General features: G+C 42.3%; 1 protein-coding gene across 5 annotated transcripts; it reads right to left on the bottom strand.

The window, feature by feature from the left end:
* Positions 1–5,021: 5,021 nt before the first annotated feature.
* LOC101485211 (oxysterol-binding protein-related protein 7) lies at positions 5,022–17,258 on the bottom strand. Of its 5 annotated transcripts, none has more exons than XM_004562869.2 (24): positions 17,209–17,258; positions 17,015–17,106; positions 15,213–15,432; positions 14,864–15,007; positions 14,693–14,746; positions 14,494–14,607; positions 14,243–14,401; positions 13,806–13,947; positions 13,534–13,652; positions 12,989–13,078; positions 12,739–12,883; positions 12,456–12,589; positions 11,247–11,339; positions 10,676–10,856; positions 10,494–10,568; positions 8,987–9,201; positions 8,735–8,872; positions 8,594–8,657; positions 8,418–8,496; positions 7,698–7,842; positions 7,451–7,601; positions 7,107–7,233; positions 6,882–7,004; positions 5,022–6,004 (listed from the first exon to the last, which is right to left on the bottom strand). In XM_004562869.2, exons 3-24 carry the CDS (start codon positions 15,378–15,380, stop codon positions 5,896–5,898), a joined length of 2,769 nt encoding a protein of 922 aa, XP_004562926.1. In that variant the 5' UTR covers positions 15,381–15,432; positions 17,015–17,106; positions 17,209–17,258; the 3' UTR covers positions 5,022–5,895. The 5 variants fall into 5 exon arrangements, with proteins under 5 accessions (XP_004562926.1, XP_076739064.1, XP_004562925.1 ...); XM_076882949.1 differs by lacking the exon at positions 17,209–17,258 and adding an exon at positions 16,040–16,124 and having other exon boundaries at positions 17,015–17,202; XM_004562868.3 differs by lacking the exon at positions 17,209–17,258 and having other exon boundaries at positions 17,015–17,202.
* Between the last annotated feature and the right edge of the window lie 929 nt (positions 17,259–18,187).

The following is an 18,187-nucleotide window of genomic DNA, read 5'->3' as shown; positions in this document are numbered from 1 at the left end:
TAGTCTGGAAGATGAGTGGATGGTGGGGTGGGTGCAGTTTTCTCTGTGGTGGGGTTGGGTGGACTGTCCCGGGCTCTGTGGGGCCGGGCGGCGCTGCTGCACTGGGCCCGGTCTGGATGGGCCTGGGCCCCCTTTCCCTGGTGGGTCGCGGAGTATGGGGGTGCCTACTGGGGTCAGCGGGGGAGCTGGCCCCAGGGAGGGGTCACTTGCCCCTCCCTTCCTTCCCTCCCCATCTCCAGCTGCCTCCCTCTTCCCGCTCCACCACCCACACATGCAGGGCCTTGGAGTAGGGGTATGTCACCAGGGTGCAGAGGAGGCTACTCCCCCCCCCCCCCCCTCTGTCCCCTTCTGGCTGCCTCTGCCTCAATTTTATCCCACAACTTAGACATTCACATTACTCACACTCTCATTACACATACATATAGGATCTTGGGGGTGGGCACGATACACGGAGTCCAAAGTACCATCAGGGTGTACACCCCACCCCTGGCATCGTTGCCCACCTCTCAATTTTAAATACACGTAGACATTGAGGGCTAGCAGGAGGGACCATGCGCTTACCTGCTGCTCTCTGGCAGGTAGCTCCAAGCCCTCCTGGGTTTTAAATGCACCTTAGAACACACATGCATCAACATTACAATGAGCGGGTGGAGGGAGGTTTGGAGTCTTCTCTCACCCCCGTTCTCTGCGACCTGCTGGAGCAGGGGGGCTAGGACTAGGAGGAGGAGTTGGCCGTCCGACTGCGGTCTGGAGTGTGGAGCCTTCCTGCTGCTGCGGAGTCGGGGCGGTCTGCCTCCCCCCACCGCAGGGAAAAGGGAAACACCACCTGGGTCTGGGTGCAGTTCCCCCCTCCAGGGGCGGGGGCACCTAGACCCGGTTTGTAGAGTACGCTTGGGGAGTGTGATCGTGTGTACAACGTCTCTTTATGTCTGTCTCCACGTTGGTTGAGTGTGGAGTAAGTGCATATGAGAGCATGAGGGTGGGAATGGATGTTTGTATCTGTGTGTGCCTGTATGTCTGTGTCTATATGTCAGGTTGGGTGTCAGGCGCCACCTCTCTGGGGACATCTCAGGCCCTCCAAGGTTTGGAGGCCTATCTCCCCCTACCACCACTTCCCCTGCCAGTGGCGGACCCCCTCAGACATCGGTGCGTTGGTGGTTCTTTGTGTCCGGGGATGGGCGTCCAGGTACACACCGGCTCACTCCTTGGCGGCCGCTTATCGGGGCCTGGAGCCTGGGGCTCGCTCGGGCCACTTCGGAGGTGGGGTGCTCAGGCGCAGCTGGCTGCCGGCGGAGCTCACGGGCGCGTCACTGCAACTCCCCCTGGCTTCTGCTCCACGGCTGCTGAGTGAGCCCTCATCTGGGACTCTCCTCAGCTCTTTCCGGGACAGTGGCGCAGCTGCCCCTCTGTTGGTCTTCCTTGGTCTCTTGTGTTCTGGGGGCCTCTGGATGTCTGGAGTTTTGATCTCCTCCACACCTGCTTCACGCCCTGGAGGACGGGGCTGTGGCCCCCCCACACCCTCTAGCAGATTATTACATGAAGGAACCTTTTAAAAAACAAAAAACAAGCGCGTCCATGCTCACAGGTGTACACACGGGTGATCACACCCACAAACTACACCCTTTTTGGCTCCTACCTCAAAGCACACTGTGTTCTGTTGATCTTATGTGCTGCACAATAATGTTTAACATTTAGTATTTACTGTCATATTCCCATATATCATTGTGATGTTGTTTATTCTATTACTCTTGTTCTCTTCTGCTTGCTTTCTTTTTTCTTTCTCAGCAGGTGATCCAGGTGATTGATATATGCATTTTTTTTTCTCTGCCCGTTCTGTTGGTTTTTGTCTTTTGCCCTTCTCCCCCGTCCCTCTTCTCAGCTGTTTCTCTTTCCCTCTTTCTTTCTCCCCTTCTTTCCCCCAGTCAAGTCTGTCCCGTATTCAGTAAGTGAAAATAAAATAAACAATAAAAGGTGAATCAAATGGACCATTACGGCAAGGCTGGGATGGTCAGTTTGGTAAAGTAAATCCGTTGGGCATCTTTCTTTGCCTTTAGACAACAATTCTGATGGCAAAAGAGCCAAACGGGACAGGCCAAAAAAAAAAAAAAGAAAAAAAAAAGAAAAAAAGAAAAGTACTCCAGCAACCACCGACTGGTAAAACATCCTCAGGAGCTTCCTGCAGATGTTAAAAGACCTCAGCCTCCTGAGGAAGTACAGTCGGCTTTGGGCTTTTTTATACAGGTGCTCTGTGTTGCATGACCAGTCCAGTTTATTGTCCACCCACAGCCCGAGGTACTTGTACTTGTTGACCACCTCCACCTCCTCCCCCTCTATCTGAACCGGCAGTGGACCTGCTCTAGACCTCCCGAAGTCCACAACCAGTTCCTTAGTCTTTGAGGTGTTGAGTTGCAGGTGGTTTGTGTGACTCCATGCGACAAAGTTCCTCACCAGACTTCTGTACTCCTCTTCCTGATCATCCCAGATACACCCCATGATGGCTGTGTCGTCTGCAAACTTCTGAATGTGGCATAATTCAGAGTTGTAGCAGAAGTCAGAGGTGTACAGGGTGAAGAGAAGAGGGGACAGCACAGTTCCCTGTGGTGCTCCTGTGCTGCTGACCACTGTGTCAGACGTGATGTCCTTCAGCCTGACGTACTGTGGTCTGTCGGTGAGGTAGTCAGAGATCCAAGCCACCAGGCAGGGGTCCACCTCCATCCTGTTCAGTTTTTCTTGAAGCATACAGGGCCGGATGGTATTAAAGGCACTGGAAAAGTCAAGAAACAGGATCCTGACCGTGCCTTTTCCCCCATCCAGGTGTGAGTGGGCTCTGTGTAGGAGGTACAGGATGGCATCCTCCACTCCGACACCCGCCTTGTATGCAAACTGTAGTGGGTCCTGGGCATGTTGTACCTGTGGTCGGAGGAGGTTGAGGAAGAGCCGCTCTAGAGTCTTCATAAGATGTGACGTCAGTGCCACCGGTCGGAAGTCATTCAGCTCATTGGGCCGGTTCTTTTTGGGGACCGGGAATGTCTTCGAATGGTTGATTCTGTGTATCATGCTTCTCTGAGGTTCATCACTAACCGTAAATTTCAGACTCACCACTGTGAGTTATACTCTCAGGTAGGATGGCCTGCTTTGGTAAGTCGGAGGAACTGTCATTTATACAGTTTTATATATAAGGCAATACTTGGGTTGCTGCCTTCTTATATATGTTCCCTGCTTGTAATGAAACATGCTGGTCGGTATTCTCTTCGTCCGCATGGTTACTTGTTGCTTTCTGTTCCATTTGCCCGAACTGAACTTGGTAAAAGAGCTTTTGTCCATTTAGCACCCTTGGCCTGGAACAAACTGCAGAAGGAATGGAAAATGACTGAATTCATTTCATTAAGTGATTTTAAATCTAAACTACGAATCCTTGAGGCCAAGTCCATAACATGCAACTGTTTCAATTAGATTGTCATTTTAACTGACTTTTTATTTTATTTGAATTTTATTTTTTATTTTATTTGTATTCTTTCACTTATTGTTGCATGTGTGTTGTTGCTGCCTGTGTTTGAGTAATTTCTGTAACTGTGAGACATCTGCTGCTGCCTATCTTGGCCAGGTCTCCCTTGAAAAAGAGGTTTTTAATCTCAATGGGATCTTCCTGGTTAAATAAAGGTTGATAAATAAATAACTTTTTTGAAGTAGTAACTAGTACTGTAATTAATTACTTTTTCAAAGTAACCTGCCCAACACTGGGGATGAGACAATATTATTTACTTGCACTTAATAGTTTCAATACCTGGTTGCGCACTCAGTGCCGTTTATCTCTATAGCTGCACATTACTGCTCTGAAACTTTAAACTGGATCAGTTTAAACAGAGCTTGCTGTTTCACAGCCCGATAGTCTGTTTGTCGCAGATCAAAGTGAAATTAATTTTATTGGCTGAACAGGTATTCTTGGTGTGTATTTGTCTTTCCAGCTGTGTAAAAACAGACAAATAGGCAGATTTTGGCCTTTTGGTCACTGCTATTGGGTCAATACTGTTTATTTTTCACCAGGCTAATAATCACAACAACATTTATAACAAACACATGGATATTCCATTAACAATGCAAGGCTTCATTCAGCAGTTTTAGTAAGGTGTGCCTTAACAAGCTGCACCAGCAGAGAATCCATGTTGCACTCAAAACATACTTTACATAAAAGAATCTATGAAAATGGAGTGCTTGATTTTAAACCCAAACTCTGAACATAACCTGCTGCCTTTAGTTTTTAATTCTCTCAGCAGCTTGAATAAAACAGTCATTGCATTGTTCACTGTCAAAAGGAAAAACAAAAAGACAAAACCCACAAAATTTTACACCCACACACAGGTCTGAGGAATCTTCCAGAAAATGGTGTCACATTTTCTGGAGATCTGCAGGTCAGGTCAGCAGGTGGTGACGGCATGTCTCTTGATTTCTAATCTGGAACCAAACCTGCTCTGGAGCAGATTACGTTCACAGTTTAAGTTACCATGGTGATTTACCCCGATAAGAAGTGAACCGCATTAGTACAAAAAAATTACCTGAATAAGCCAGAAGCCGGTTTTGTTGTAAAGACCTCTGGACAGGAGCAGGTCATGTGTTCAGCATAAGTTGTGATTTAGCCAGGTAAAAAGAAGTAGTTCACTTTCATGACAAAACTGACAAGGCCACATATCTTGCCAACTGTGTATAGTAAACCGCTTCGGTGGATGATAAGAGATTTAAATATGCTGCTACTCAAGAATATTAAGAGTTTCACTTCCTGGTGAATAAGGGAAAAAAAAAAACAAACAAATGTTACAACATGTACACCTGCTGTCTACGTGTTAGCATGCTTCAGTTGCTTGTGTGTGCAACATAATGACAGCCTTGAAAGATAACCAAACAGGAGCATGAGTCAGCACTGGAGGATTTCACAACAACCACAGTTGCAAATATTCACTTCTTTATAAATACAAGTCCAGATTCTAGGCAGCAATTTTGTAGTGCAGTTTAGTAATGAACAGAAGTTTAATGTTGATCTAGAACCTTTTATTTGAAACTAAACCACTGAAAGAAAACATTCACAATGATTTAACAGCCATCTCTTTTCCTTATTAAAAAATCCACTATTGAAACATAAAAACCCTTCACTGATTCAACTCACAGTCTAAATGTCTAAGAGGTGTTTCAGCTCATCAAGGACAGAGAAATGAAGAATGCTGGGTTGAAATGGCGCTTGATTCATTCTGGTATATGGATTCACCAATGTGACCCAACACAACATGCATACAGACTTTGTTTAAACAGTAAGACCCACTGAGAACAGCACCAGTTCACCTGCAAAATACCACATAAGCCCCTCTACAAGAAAGCATTTAACACTTTGAGCCTGATATTAAAATTTACAAACACATGACATAAAATGTTATAAATCAACTACTATTTACATCAAGAAAACATTTTACCCAATTTTTTCCTAAATGGCAGCAATTTAAAATAGAATTCAAGTTAAGCTTTGCTTCTTAAACATAAATGATAATATTTCAGATTTTCTTTATGGCAGAGAAAGGCAAAAAGGCAGGAAAGACATCTGGCTTCATCTAAATCAGTCTTCATTTGTACCTTAGTAGCATCTCATCTCTACACTGGAACCAAAATGAAACTAATGAGAGGTTCATTTATGCTTCTTAAAGCCCTTTCCCTCTATACCCTTGCACCACTGGTAGCAGTATTTTGGCCCTTTGGTCACCGCTGTTGGGTCAATACTGTTTATTCTTCACCAGGCTAATAATCACAAATAGTTATAGCTGATTACTTTTATTGACGACGTGTTCATTCTGCCATTATGTGTTCACATGAATCCGCTTTTATTCAGCCTCATGTTCAGGTGGGTGTAGATTTCTACCACAGATCCAGATTTTCAGTATTGGCAAAGCCAGGGTCTTTGCGGAGCATCCAGTATGTCCCATTGTACAGCCACACCTCTCTGCCAGCTTCATCCACCGATTTTCTGGGAAAACAGACCAATTAGTGACATGCAACACTGGAATGTCATTCAACCTGGAAACATTAATAAGCCTAAATAAATAAAAATACATAGATTTCTGTGGGAAAATACAGACTCTTAGAACACTCTAAAGAATGTGACGTTTATAATCACATCCAAGAACCTCTTCTGTTGACAGTATCAGTGAGGCAGCCGATCACCACAAAACAAAAAACAGAACAAGCTGCTGATACCCAACTATGTTAGGCATCAAACATTTTATTTAAGCTCTTATTAGTTTCAGTTTTATTTGTCATATGCAAGTTAGCACAGGGTCAACATTGCAATGAAATGTGTTTGACGAGCAGCAGTCACTCAGCAGCATGATACAGTAGAAGAAAATATAATAAAATAATAAAAAGATAGCCATTAGCCACTGACCTAACAGTTTAGTTAGGTCTTTAAAACCACCTTAAAATTAAGGCCATCCTATACCCTGTCTGGGAAACAATCCTGGATGTTTTTTTGTTTTTTTTGTTTGTTTTTTTTAACTAAATGGGCCCCCCTCCCCCTCCTTTTAAACTGCCATCATGTTTATTATTTAGTGCTTTAAATACCAGCTTTTACCACCATTATTGGTTGGACAGAGTAATCTCTTTCCATCTTGTGGTCTTTGTTACATTCAAAATAATATCCAAATACTCCCATATTAAAAGGCATGCGCTTGAGCAAACCCCACATCTTGTAAACAGATTAGAAAATGACATTTATATACATTTCCTACAGAAAAAAGGCTGATACTGAAGAAAAGGACACCAGATGTGTTGCTGCTTGAATTATTAACTAGACTTTTGACAGTCCACCACAAAACCAGAACGAGGCAACGAGGAAAGCTTCTCACCTGAAGAACCTGGGGATGTGTTCCTCCCCTTTCTTGGCCATTTCTTTCCTCCTTTCCCTTTGGTTCTCCTCCACCTCATCCTTCCTTTTATCTGCTTCTGCTATTTTTCCCTCCTCCAGGAGCCTGATAGAGCAGACAAGAGTAAGGAATTGGAGCGCACAGAAGATGGTGCAGAAATGTCTGTCAGTCTACCATAGTTTAAATTAAACAAGATCTTGTGGATACCTCTGGTCCGGTCTGAAACGTGTGTCCGTAGGTGGAAGGACAGCCTTCAATTCTGAAGTCAGTTCATTAAGTTCCCTGGCATAACTTGAGAAGCCATAGAACTTGACATAGTCATCAGGCTGTACATCTGTATAGAAAAGGATATCGTGGATATTTAAAGATCTTTCATCTAAAACTTGAACATAGTTGACAAAACTCAGCGTTTGTGTATAAAGTAGATTAGCTTAATCATTTGTGGAAGAGATCAATGAGTCAGTCTTGGCTCAGGTTGACGGTGGTCTTTACATGAGTCATAGGATTGGAGTAATTTGTGAGGGATTTGAGCGCTGAACAGTGGTACTCACTGGGTTTCCAGATACATTTTGGTGTAGGTAGTGTATCACAGAAAATGCCTTCATGCCAGAGACCTCCGAAACGATGAATCACTGACCCAGCCTGGTCCAAAACCACACCCTGCACCTCATTCTTACTGCTGTCCGAGCTCCAGTAGCGGGACTGGGATGAAAAGATGAAGGCACTTAGCACAATTTCAATGCATTACATGGACCTCTGGCTAAATTAGAAAAAATATGCATATGTGCATGTCCTTACCTTGACAAAGGTAATCTTGCAGGTGCACACATCACTCTTTGTGTTTCTGATGGTCACCTCACCATAGTGCTCCAAAGAGCGTTGCTGACTCAGGACATTGTGGATACATGTAACGGCCTTATTCCATTCATAGTGATCACCATAACTAAACAAAAAACAAATTATACTGTGATCATTGCATAATGAAATTGAAACAGTTTTTAAATGTAGATGAGATCGTAGATCGTACAGGCTCAAATTGTATATGGATTTCTAGAAATGCTGGTGCCTTGTGACAGCAAACTGCAAACCAGCCATCCTTTGCTTTAGTCCATCTTGTTTACTTTTTACTAACATTTTTAATATTGTCACTTCTGGAAATATCCACATCTGGAAAAATCACGCCTTTGAAAAATTAAGCCAACATGCAAGTGCCAGAAACTGCACTTCCTTCAATGGACAGTTTGGTGAAATTGTCCAGCTTTGGAGCAACATTAGGCCAGTTATTTATTTTTAAAAAAAAACCCAAAAAAAACTAAACAAACACGCTTTTGATCAGTCCCTTTTTTATAAAAACATTATTGTATGTAAAAGTTTCAATTATTCACCAATCTTGATATAGAGCAATGATTCTTTGTCATCTCTTGTACTAGTGTATGGTGTTGTATACTACTATTAATATTAAAACACTGTCCCTTTGTTTCACATCTTTTGTGGTTAAAAGTGGCATAAAATCATCACCTGGGTAGGGTAACATTAACCAGTCCAGAAGAGATGATCTCCACAGACTTGCCCCAAAACTTGTACTTCCATCTCTGATCTGAGAGCAGAATTAAAGAAGGAAAAGCTGCAGTGTTAGGTCTGATTGCTGTATATCTGGGACTTGCTTAAGAAACCAAAAAACAAAAACAACACACCTTGCCAGAAAGTGAAGTTTTCTGACTCTGCATGGCAAGCAGAGATGGGTGGATGGTGACTGACCTGAAAACATAAGACAATACAGCATTAAAGTCTGTTCTAAAACACCAATAAGCCGAATCATTATGTCTTCAGGTTACCTGTTCACTAATGTATTGGAATCCTTTGTCTTCTCTGTAATTCTCATACGTTTCACCCAGGACAGGGTTGAAGGGTTTGTAACGATTCCTCCAGGATGCCCAGGCATAACCAGAGATGGAGAATGCTGCTACATAAACCTAAAAACAAACAAGACAAAAACAATTTTTTCCTAAATCCTGAACAAGCCTTACACCAAATTCAACTTGATTTGACCCCCAGCGGGTCAGAAATCATAAGCAATCCCAACACACCATCCTCTCATATGGATCATCAATGTTGCTGGCAATGTCCAGCAGCTCAGAGTACTCCAGTTCTTCACTGAGCCTCTGCAGCAATGAGAGTGGCTCATTGAGAGCAACTGGCATAGACACTCTGGACAGATCCTTGCCAATGTTGTTGTAGAGGATGGTCATAATGCCAATGTGGCTGTTGTCTGCGCAGGGGGCAGGCAGGGTAGTGCGACGACCTGCATGGTAACACCACAAAACAGCGTAACATATTAAACAAAATGGATGATTAAAAATACAACACACACACACACAACAACAACAACACCACACACAAAATGAGATAAACCTGGTCAACTAACCAAGAATAATCACAATATCCACATGTTCCAGGCCTCACTGGTGGTGCTTCCAAAACCTTTTATGGCAGCGGTCCTCAATGCCCGGGCTACGGACCGGTACCGGTCCGTGAGTTGAGGCTTGGGTGTGAAATTTATGGTTTTAATCGTTATTTTTAAACTCTGTTTCCCTGGGTCTTTCCCTGTGTGTTATGCATAAATCTTTTTTTGGTACCGGTACTGGTTTTATTTTGTTGTATGTATCCACGACATCTTAAAGGCAGGTCTGTGAAAATGTTGTCAGACAAACTGGTCCGTGGCGCAAAAAAGGTTGGGAACTGCTGTTTTATAGCATGTTTCGAGATTCTTAAGATCCTTATTAAATTACAGGCCATACATGGTTAGAAATGTTGAAGGTCTCCCAAATGACAATTAAATAGTCTAGTATGGAAACTGCCACGCATCAACATGCAGAGCCCTCCGGAGGATTATTGGCAGCTCTCTACCCAGTCTACAGAACATTTACACCTCATGCTGCATTCGTAAAGCCACTAGCATCATGGCTGACCCGCATCACCCCTCCCACCAACTGTTTACTCCTCCTCCATCCAGAAGACGACTCTGCAGCATCAGGAGCAGGTCAGCGAGATTTTTTTTTTATTTTTTTATTTTTTATTTTTAAACAGTTTGCACCTTTGATCCAGGAGGACATCATTTTACCCCACTGTATACTTGAGTGTATATTGTAGAGTTTTATTGTCAACCCAACAAAGCTCTACTGGACTAAACATAATTGAGGTAGGTTTTGGAGTCATGGGTAGCACCAGTTATGGCAGAAACTCACATTAGCCCAGATAAACTCATATTAGCCCAGATAAGCTCATGGCTGTCCTGCTGCCCTTTTCCATGGGCAAGTGCCATTTGGGACATAGGTTTCAGCTCGGATGAGCATGCTTTGCAAAGCGGCTTGCAGCAGCAGCCATATACAGGTGAAGCAACTCAAATTCTAAGTGGTTTTGACAAAGCAACAGTTTGGTTCCAAATGTATACAGGCTACTTCACGTCTGAATTTTGTGTGAATCAGAAGCACGATTAGCAGCCATGTCTGTCCTACTGTTATCATTCCTTTCATATTAGCGGTTACCATGTTGAAATATAAATTTACAGGTTTGCTTAACAGAAGATTACTTTACCAGTATCAGGAGGCACTGGCCGTGGCTTGTGACTTGCGCTGTTCAAACTTTCTCTGTAGTTAAGAGTAGCAGCAGCTGTGGAGGACAGAGGAAACAATGACTTGATGTTTTTGTTTCATGTTAACCTTTGTTGTGACACAGAAAATCGTGCAGTGGCGATTTATTTGAAAGTAAATACTCACAATGTCCTTCTTCAGGCTCTGATGTGCTAGTGGTGGTAATGTCACTCAGGCCCGATTCATCAGAAGCCTCGGCCTCTGACGAAGTCTCGCACACTATTACCTCGCTAGCATCAAAATACTCTGCCATAGAATCTGCCACTGAAGGTGGACGGTTACTGTGACGACTTAAGGAAGGCGTTCTCTGTAAGGATGAAACATGGTTCCAGCTATAGTTTGACCATTTAAGTCCAATAAACAAGTCTACCTGTAAGTGCTGCGAAGCAAATTCAGAACAGTGACGACTGACATGCACAGTTATTTCCAACAGGTGCTACCCACACAACTTGCTCTGTAACAATTGTAGGTGCAGCTGTCCCAACTGTGAATAACAGCAGCACCACCACCCACGTCACTAGACTGTAAATCATTCCATGTTTTCCTTCTTTTGACCAAAGTTTCCCACAATCTTATAGCTTCAGTCAGATAAAATTTCTTCATGATCCTGAGCTAGAATTCAATGTTAATCAGGATGATTATCAGTGACACCAGAAAAAAATAAATAATAATAATGCTACACACATACACTACACACCTGGTCTGGACGGACAGTGCAGAAGGATTCTTCAGAAGAGTCAGAGGACAGGGAAAGCGAATGGACTTTGGTCAGATGGGACTGTATATCAAGCTGCATGCGCGCAGGCACACATGCACACAAGCCATGCAGGAGAAGTGCAGAAGAAACACACAGGATCAAAAATGCATGCAGCGAATATCACGCACACTCCAAAGCACAAACACAGCAGAGGTGAGGCAAATATTACTTGTTGCCAAGTGCAGTTGCTCTCCAGTACAGTAAATACCAGCACAATCAAACTGAATTATGTATAATATCTTAGCAAGGACAGAGCTTTTTAGTGGGCCAGGTAGGACTTTAGTAAATGAACTTAGTACAGGTTAGGAAAGGTCCCTTCAGACATTTAGTATTTCTGAATTATCCATCACTGTGGATATAACTATTAACAAAACACCCTCTCAACTATTAACAAAACACCCTCTTGCAAAAAAAAAAAAAAAAAAAAATGGATCTTTATCAATCAATTCTTCGTAGAAAAACTTTATTTACCCTTTAAACTCACTAAATTATGGTTAGTAAACGACTCTAAAGCGATTTTGAACAAGAGGGTGAAAGTCTCACCAGTTTCCAGTAGAGTGATATAACAGTAAATAAACAGGGTAATAACATACATTTATTAACCATGGGATATGTTCATCACTGTGGATATCAGTTGATAGCCAGTTGCCAAGCAACTATTAACAAAATAAAGCCCAAAGTCACAGCCACTGATGTTCAAACATGCAGTCACATGCACCATGGTAAGAAGCCAAGGGGAAAGCAAGAAGTGTTGCATAAGCACAGTCAGTCTGACAGCAGGAGCCAACAAGTCCCTAACCTGACTGCTTTGTTTCAGTATGCGGCAGTCGTTTTATATGCATATTTGTGTGTGAAAAGAAAGGAATACTTGAGGTGTGTTCCTTTAAGTTCCACCTGTATTAACTTGTGCCCGTCTTACCTAAAAACAGCCCAAACCTGCTCAACAGTATCACTTAGGGCTGGGCCCATTGTTGCCGTTTGCAGGGCTACACTAAGATTTAGAGTGTTGGAAAGACACTAACTGGGGTATGGTGAAGGATCTAGTCTGTGTTTTTATCTGGTTTATGACATCAAGAATTAGAAGTCAGGTTAAGTTTGCTTCCACATAGGCCAGAAGTGTCCATGTTTGTATACATATGTGTCTGTTACCTCAGACAATGTGCTACAGATGGTAGCGAGCTGCTGTGAGGTGTTCTGCCGCATGTCTGGGCCGGTCCAGGCTTGCCTCAGTCTCTCACGCTCCAAGGTCAAAACCTCATGAATGGACTTCAGAGAACTGTGAACTGCAACACAGCAAAAGTGTAAGTGATAGATGAGGATTCTCACACTCTCAGCAATATGTCAAAATGTGTCAGGGAATATGTAAAGGGAAAAAAAAGTCAATGCTAATGCAGAGAGCGTCAGACTTAGCCAAGTGGCAGCAAGGCCATACCTCTCTGAGAAGCAGTGCAGATCTCCTGGTGGAGCTTCTTAGCTTCAGGTGAGGTGACTTGAGGATTGGACAGCTGAGAGTAGACGTAGTTTGGAATGGACTGTACAGAAGTGGAATTTGTGCTCAGATGACTGGAAGTGAACTGCTGGAGATGAAGAGAAAAGGAAAAGAGTCACAGAATTGGATGAGGCTAAAAAGTGGTGAGCTGTCTGATGGTACTGTAACAAGACATTAAGTAACAAATTCCTACCATTCCCCCCATGGCCTCAGCACGAGACAGAGTCCTGGAGTGACCCGGCATTCGCCCATTCTTTTTCTTGGGTTTTTCCAGGGAGAGATTCTAAACACAGAAGTACAAAATTATAGCTTCTTTTTCCAGACCATTTTCTTTTGCAGGTTAGGGTGGAGCAATTCTGAAGCTGAGAATGAAATCCCAACAGCATTATATCACAGTTCCATCCTATAGTTTATATATGGTGCTGTTAAGGCTAATCTGGTATATAGTTGGTTAAGATAGTGAATGACCTGGAAAAATATTTCAGAATGAGCAATTATGGGTGTATTTTGTTTAATTTCTTTTTGCATTTCCTAAAGAAAAACTATGGTGAAGTGTTACAGCCTTTTTACTGGATGCCTATTGTGCTTGATACCATAAATTTTAAAGCCCATTTAAAACATTTCAGATTTTTGCTTAGATTAAACATCAAACTTTGTGTGAAATTACTTCTCACCCCCCGGTTGTTAAATATTCTTTGACAAGTGACACACATTCACATTTGGGACCAGCATACTTGCCTGCATGCTGATTCGCATCTCCAGGTCTGTGTTAGTGATAGGGTAGCCTCCTTCCAGCCAATTCAGTCTCTGGATAAGTTGAGCCAGTTCTGTCAGATCTGCCTGACAACGAGCCAGTTCTGATAGGCAGTGGGTTAAAGGTCACAGTTTAGAAATGGAACGAAGAGACAGGCACACCTACTGATCAAATCTGTATTCATTGTTAAATATGGAGGACATATGATCAAGAATCAGGCCTCTCTTTCTGGCGCCATCTCTAATGCAGCTCTCACCATTGGAGGTTGCATCTATGTCGTGGGTCTGCTGCAGCCAAGCTGATACCTTGCTGGTCACACCTGGTTGACTGGCAACAGCTGGGGCAGGACTTGCCATCTCTGGATGGTACACCGATGCAGAGCTGGCATAGTGAGGAATCTGCAGGATCATATATCAAGGTTAAAAGAAAGCACTTTCACAATTACAGTATCTGTGGGCAGCTGCTGTTTTTCAGACTACAGTGATCATGGATTACATAAATACCATTTTCTGTATTTTTTGATAGTCAGCTGTCTAAAGTATTATCATCCAAATTATTAATACTCAAACATTTTTTGGTCGCAAAAATGTTCACCAGTCTATCTGCGATTCTCCATTTGATTGGATTCCTATAGCACAAAGTAAATTTCCTTTCAGCTGTGGACAGTTTACTGGAGCAGGAAGTTATACTGACTGTTGCTCTGCTTTGCTGAGAGAAAGCCGGGAGAGTGCTCTGTCCCAAAGAAAGCGCATGAAGCACACCACGGTGGACACTCATGGCCTCATTTTTTCTGAACACACGATGGGCACACAGCTTGGTCAACCAGATGTAGAAAATGTCGTGACTTTTTGCCTAATACCAGAGAGAAGAGAACTTATTTAATTTGGATACATCCGATTCTAGCCACAGTAAACACTTGACTCATCCTGGAACCAATAAGTTACCTTGAGGTGATACAGGTTGTCTCCAGCATCCAGGTCTATGCGTTTGGTCTTCTTATTCACAGACATGACAGCCATGCTGATGTCCAGAGAGCCATGCAGCTTCCCTCTTTGAATCTAAACACAATGGCAGAGGACATTTAACACTTTATTCTTCATCAGAGCGTATCATTATTGTTTGATGTTTTTGTGTTGGACTTACATCTTGCTGGGTCTTTGAGTACTTGAGAATGCCTTTCTCCAACAGAAAGTACCTCTAAAAAGAGAGTTTGGCAAATTAGTTGTGGATAAAAATCTTCACTGTTCAACCCTGCAGGATTTACTACAGTTTCACTGAGAAACTGGAAGAGCAAAATAGTTTAAATTCTCTCACTTTGTGCCAGCCTTTGAGCGGATATTTTCTCCTTTTCATCAAGTAGCCCTCACAGATCCCAGGAATACTGAGGTCTCCAGATGACCCTGGAACCAAGCCCCTGTCAGCATGCTGCAAGTCATCCACTACCTCCCAGTGACGAGACTGATAGAGACAGAAAGCACTTTAAAATTACATTTATGAAAACACAGCTTTTAGTTTCAGGTGTCAGTCAATTGGAGGAATTCTGTGATATGGATTGCAAGAGGGGGCAGAAATGGAGAAAATCTCTGGAAGCCCATTTGTACCAAGTGGGTTACAGTTTTATCTTTTACTTTACAATATAATTAGTGTCTTTTTTTCTTTTTACCTGTTTTGAGTGCTTGCCAGAACCTGTGCTGCTGCTCCGTGAGTGGCCAGGTCTGAAAGTGCTTGCTGGGGATTTGTCAAGGCCACTAATCACTGACTGGCTGCTACTGAGAGGTGGTGGACAAACCTGAGGGTCCATTGGTGCAATGTAATGAGAGTAGCGTTGCATGGAGAGAAATGACCTTCAACCCAAGTTGTTTCTCATGGCAATGTACACAGTGCTGGGGGGACAAGAAAAAGCTTCATGACAAGTCAAAAAGATGACATACAAATGTACAACATCACAGTCAAAGCAAAATTAAAGCCGAGTTGGAAAGGTGGATAACAGGAATGACACAAGCAGAGTTTTAAAAACCTTCTTCTAAAAGAAACAAATGTATCCACAGACATGCAACTTTCGACTTTTAAAGTAATATGTTTGAGAACAAAAGAAGCCTGGGTGGAACCATGATTCTAGTTTGTCCAAGAGTTACAAGTGGTCCTTTTACAGTACAAACAGAAACAAATCTACAGTCTCATTGTTTGTCTAAACTGCAGGCATAAGGCAATATTTTATCTGTGCCTGTAATGATGTCACCATTAAGTTCCTGACTTTAACAACATTAAAGTCAGGAACTGAGAAGATATAATTGTCTCACCAAACGTAAAAACAAAAACAAAAAAAACAAACATTTTAAAACCATTTTAGAACTTTAATCTTAGATTGGCTCGTAAAATTTAATGTGGATTAAGGATCAAGACAAATTATTTGTTATGAACATAGAGGTGACAAATTAAAGGTATTATGAAGCCATCAACCATATACTCAGACCATCTGGTAGCCCTTACGCTATGGGGAGCATTTTCCTCCAATGGTCCGTGTCCATGTTTTCCCTTAAAGGGAAGGGCACCTGCAATCAAAAGCAGGATTTTCCTGTAGAGGAAAGGAATGACCGCTAAAGGGACTTCGGGAGTTTTATTTGACTGCCATGTTTGTGTGTGAGATATCATACTTCCTGCTACTGAAATCACGAGGTATGAAAGAAGTCTAGATCTTACTAGTCTGTTAAGTCAAGCAGGTGGACAATTAAATGCATAATTTAAAAAAAACAAAAAAACCCAACAGTCTTATGGTCCACTGAGCCAACAGTGGTTCTTCCTACTCGATTTGGAAGGGAAGTCGGAAGATCCTTACACCCAATTCCAACACTTACATTTGTTTTTTCTCATTCAGACAGATCAGCTTACATGAGGAAGAATCACTGACAAAATTCCAGTCTGAAATTCCAAGAAGTCTTAACCAGAGACTGGTGTCCGTTTATTGCTTAAGGCATGCAGCTTGAGCACATAATCTGTACTTAAAGGAAATTTGGATTTGCATGTGACTGCATGTTTTCTCTTCAGGGTGGAACAGTTGCACCTTTACCCTTCTCTCTCTGTGGAATATTAATCACATATTAATCTTAATGTCCTACTTGGGGACAACTACAACTATAGAGAATGTGATCAATGCCTGACACAATCTACTTAGTTTACAGATGATTCAGGTCTGACTTTCAGTATATGGATAGAAAAACCTCCATCAAAACTAAAACTAACTACTAACTAATCATGGCTTACATTTGGGTGATATGACAGCAAATACAGGATTGTATATCGTAAACAAAAATATAAAAGTTTATCCATACAATCAACAACAAACAGTAAAAAAGTAGACAACTACATCAACAGTAATATTTGTGACTATGTATCTATGTAGAATGCACATAAAAGTCATATAAAATAGTGGGAAGGCACAGAGACAAAATAGTAAATGAAACACACCTGTGTTGGACTGACAAGCTGCAGCAGCAGGACTCCACAGACAGTTCCTTATACCTTCTCCCAGAAACAATTGTAGAGCTGTAAAATGTCTTCTGTGGAGAAAAATCACAGCACAGAGACTTTCCTAGGGTGTTCCTTCACTGTGTGATCTCCCTGCTCTTGTCCTCTGAGTTAAACAAAAAGCAATACCACACCTGACTGATGATGTGCTTGTTAGACTGGTGTAAATCAAAGCCAGTGGGTATCTGGGCGGGGCTGAAAGCTAAGGAACATGACCTGACCAAACAGGCCTTCCAACTTTGTCATCTCAAAGATGGCATGCGTTAGAACAGATTTGCAATCAACAGATATGCCAAAGTCTTGAGTTACTTTCAGTAATTAGCTCTGACCTACAAAGGTCTTAAAGAGAGTAATGAGCTGACAATTCTGTCTGATATCAGAGTGGTTTTCTGAAAGCAATCTGCTGAAAATGTGAATGTCAGTGTTTTCATCAGTGAGAAAGTCATTTTCCTTTAATGTCTGTATGGGTTCTCAGTCTACCAGGTACCATGGTAGCCCTTTTTCACAACTTGGATGGGAGGTGACTCTTCAAGAAACTTAAAGAAGTCCAGTTGCTTTCTTTTAAGCTCCTTCGCATGCATACACACACAGGCAGACACACATGCACACATATTTTGCTGCCCCAAACTACTCAGTAAATCTGAAACAAAAAGGAACCCCCTGCAGACTTGGCTTCAGGATTAAAGCCAGAGTTACATTTAGGTTTGGTACTCTGTTGTGATGGTCAAATGTAGAGTTAAGGGGGCCATAAGATTATGAGTATTGATTAATATTTATCACTGAATGTCCTCACAAAGATAAGTAAACATACATGCCTGAGTGTTTTGTGTGTTTGTAGGTGTGTGTGTCCCCCCTGTACACAGAGTGAGGAAGACAGCAATAACTCCACTGGAAACAGAAAATTATTTCTATCTTACAACTGCGGTCTACATACACTCATCATGGATGTCGTGGTATTTGGACGTTATAAATGATTTCTTTGAACTGTTCTTTTTATCAAGATTTGAGTGCAGAGGTTTGACTTTATTTTTGATTTTCTATAAGATACATACAAGGTCAAAAATGTAGAAATAAGCTTAAAGACACTGGTACAAAAATAAAGGAACACATAGA

The sequence above is a fragment of the Maylandia zebra genome, linkage group LG4 (assembly GCF_041146795.1).
Source record: "Maylandia zebra isolate NMK-2024a linkage group LG4, Mzebra_GT3a, whole genome shotgun sequence".
NCBI classification, from domain to species: Eukaryota; Metazoa; Chordata; class Actinopteri; order Cichliformes; family Cichlidae; genus Maylandia; species Maylandia zebra.
Note: the sequence above shows the minus strand (reverse complement) of the source record. Positions and strands in the feature narration are given on the sequence as shown.

Coding starts and splice junctions, on each gene's coding strand:
- LOC101485211 (XM_004562869.2), bottom strand. CDS start 15,380: ATGCAACGCTACTCTCATTACATTGCACCAATGGACCCTCAGGTTTGT. Junction 12,884..12,988: donor CTGAGGCCATGGGGGGAATG/GTAGGAATTTGT, acceptor CTTCATCTCCAG/CAGTTCACTTCCAGTCATCT. Junction 10,857..11,246: donor GCACTGTCCGTCCAGACCAG/GTGTGTAGTGTA, acceptor TCATCCTTACAG/AGAACGCCTTCCTTAAGTCG.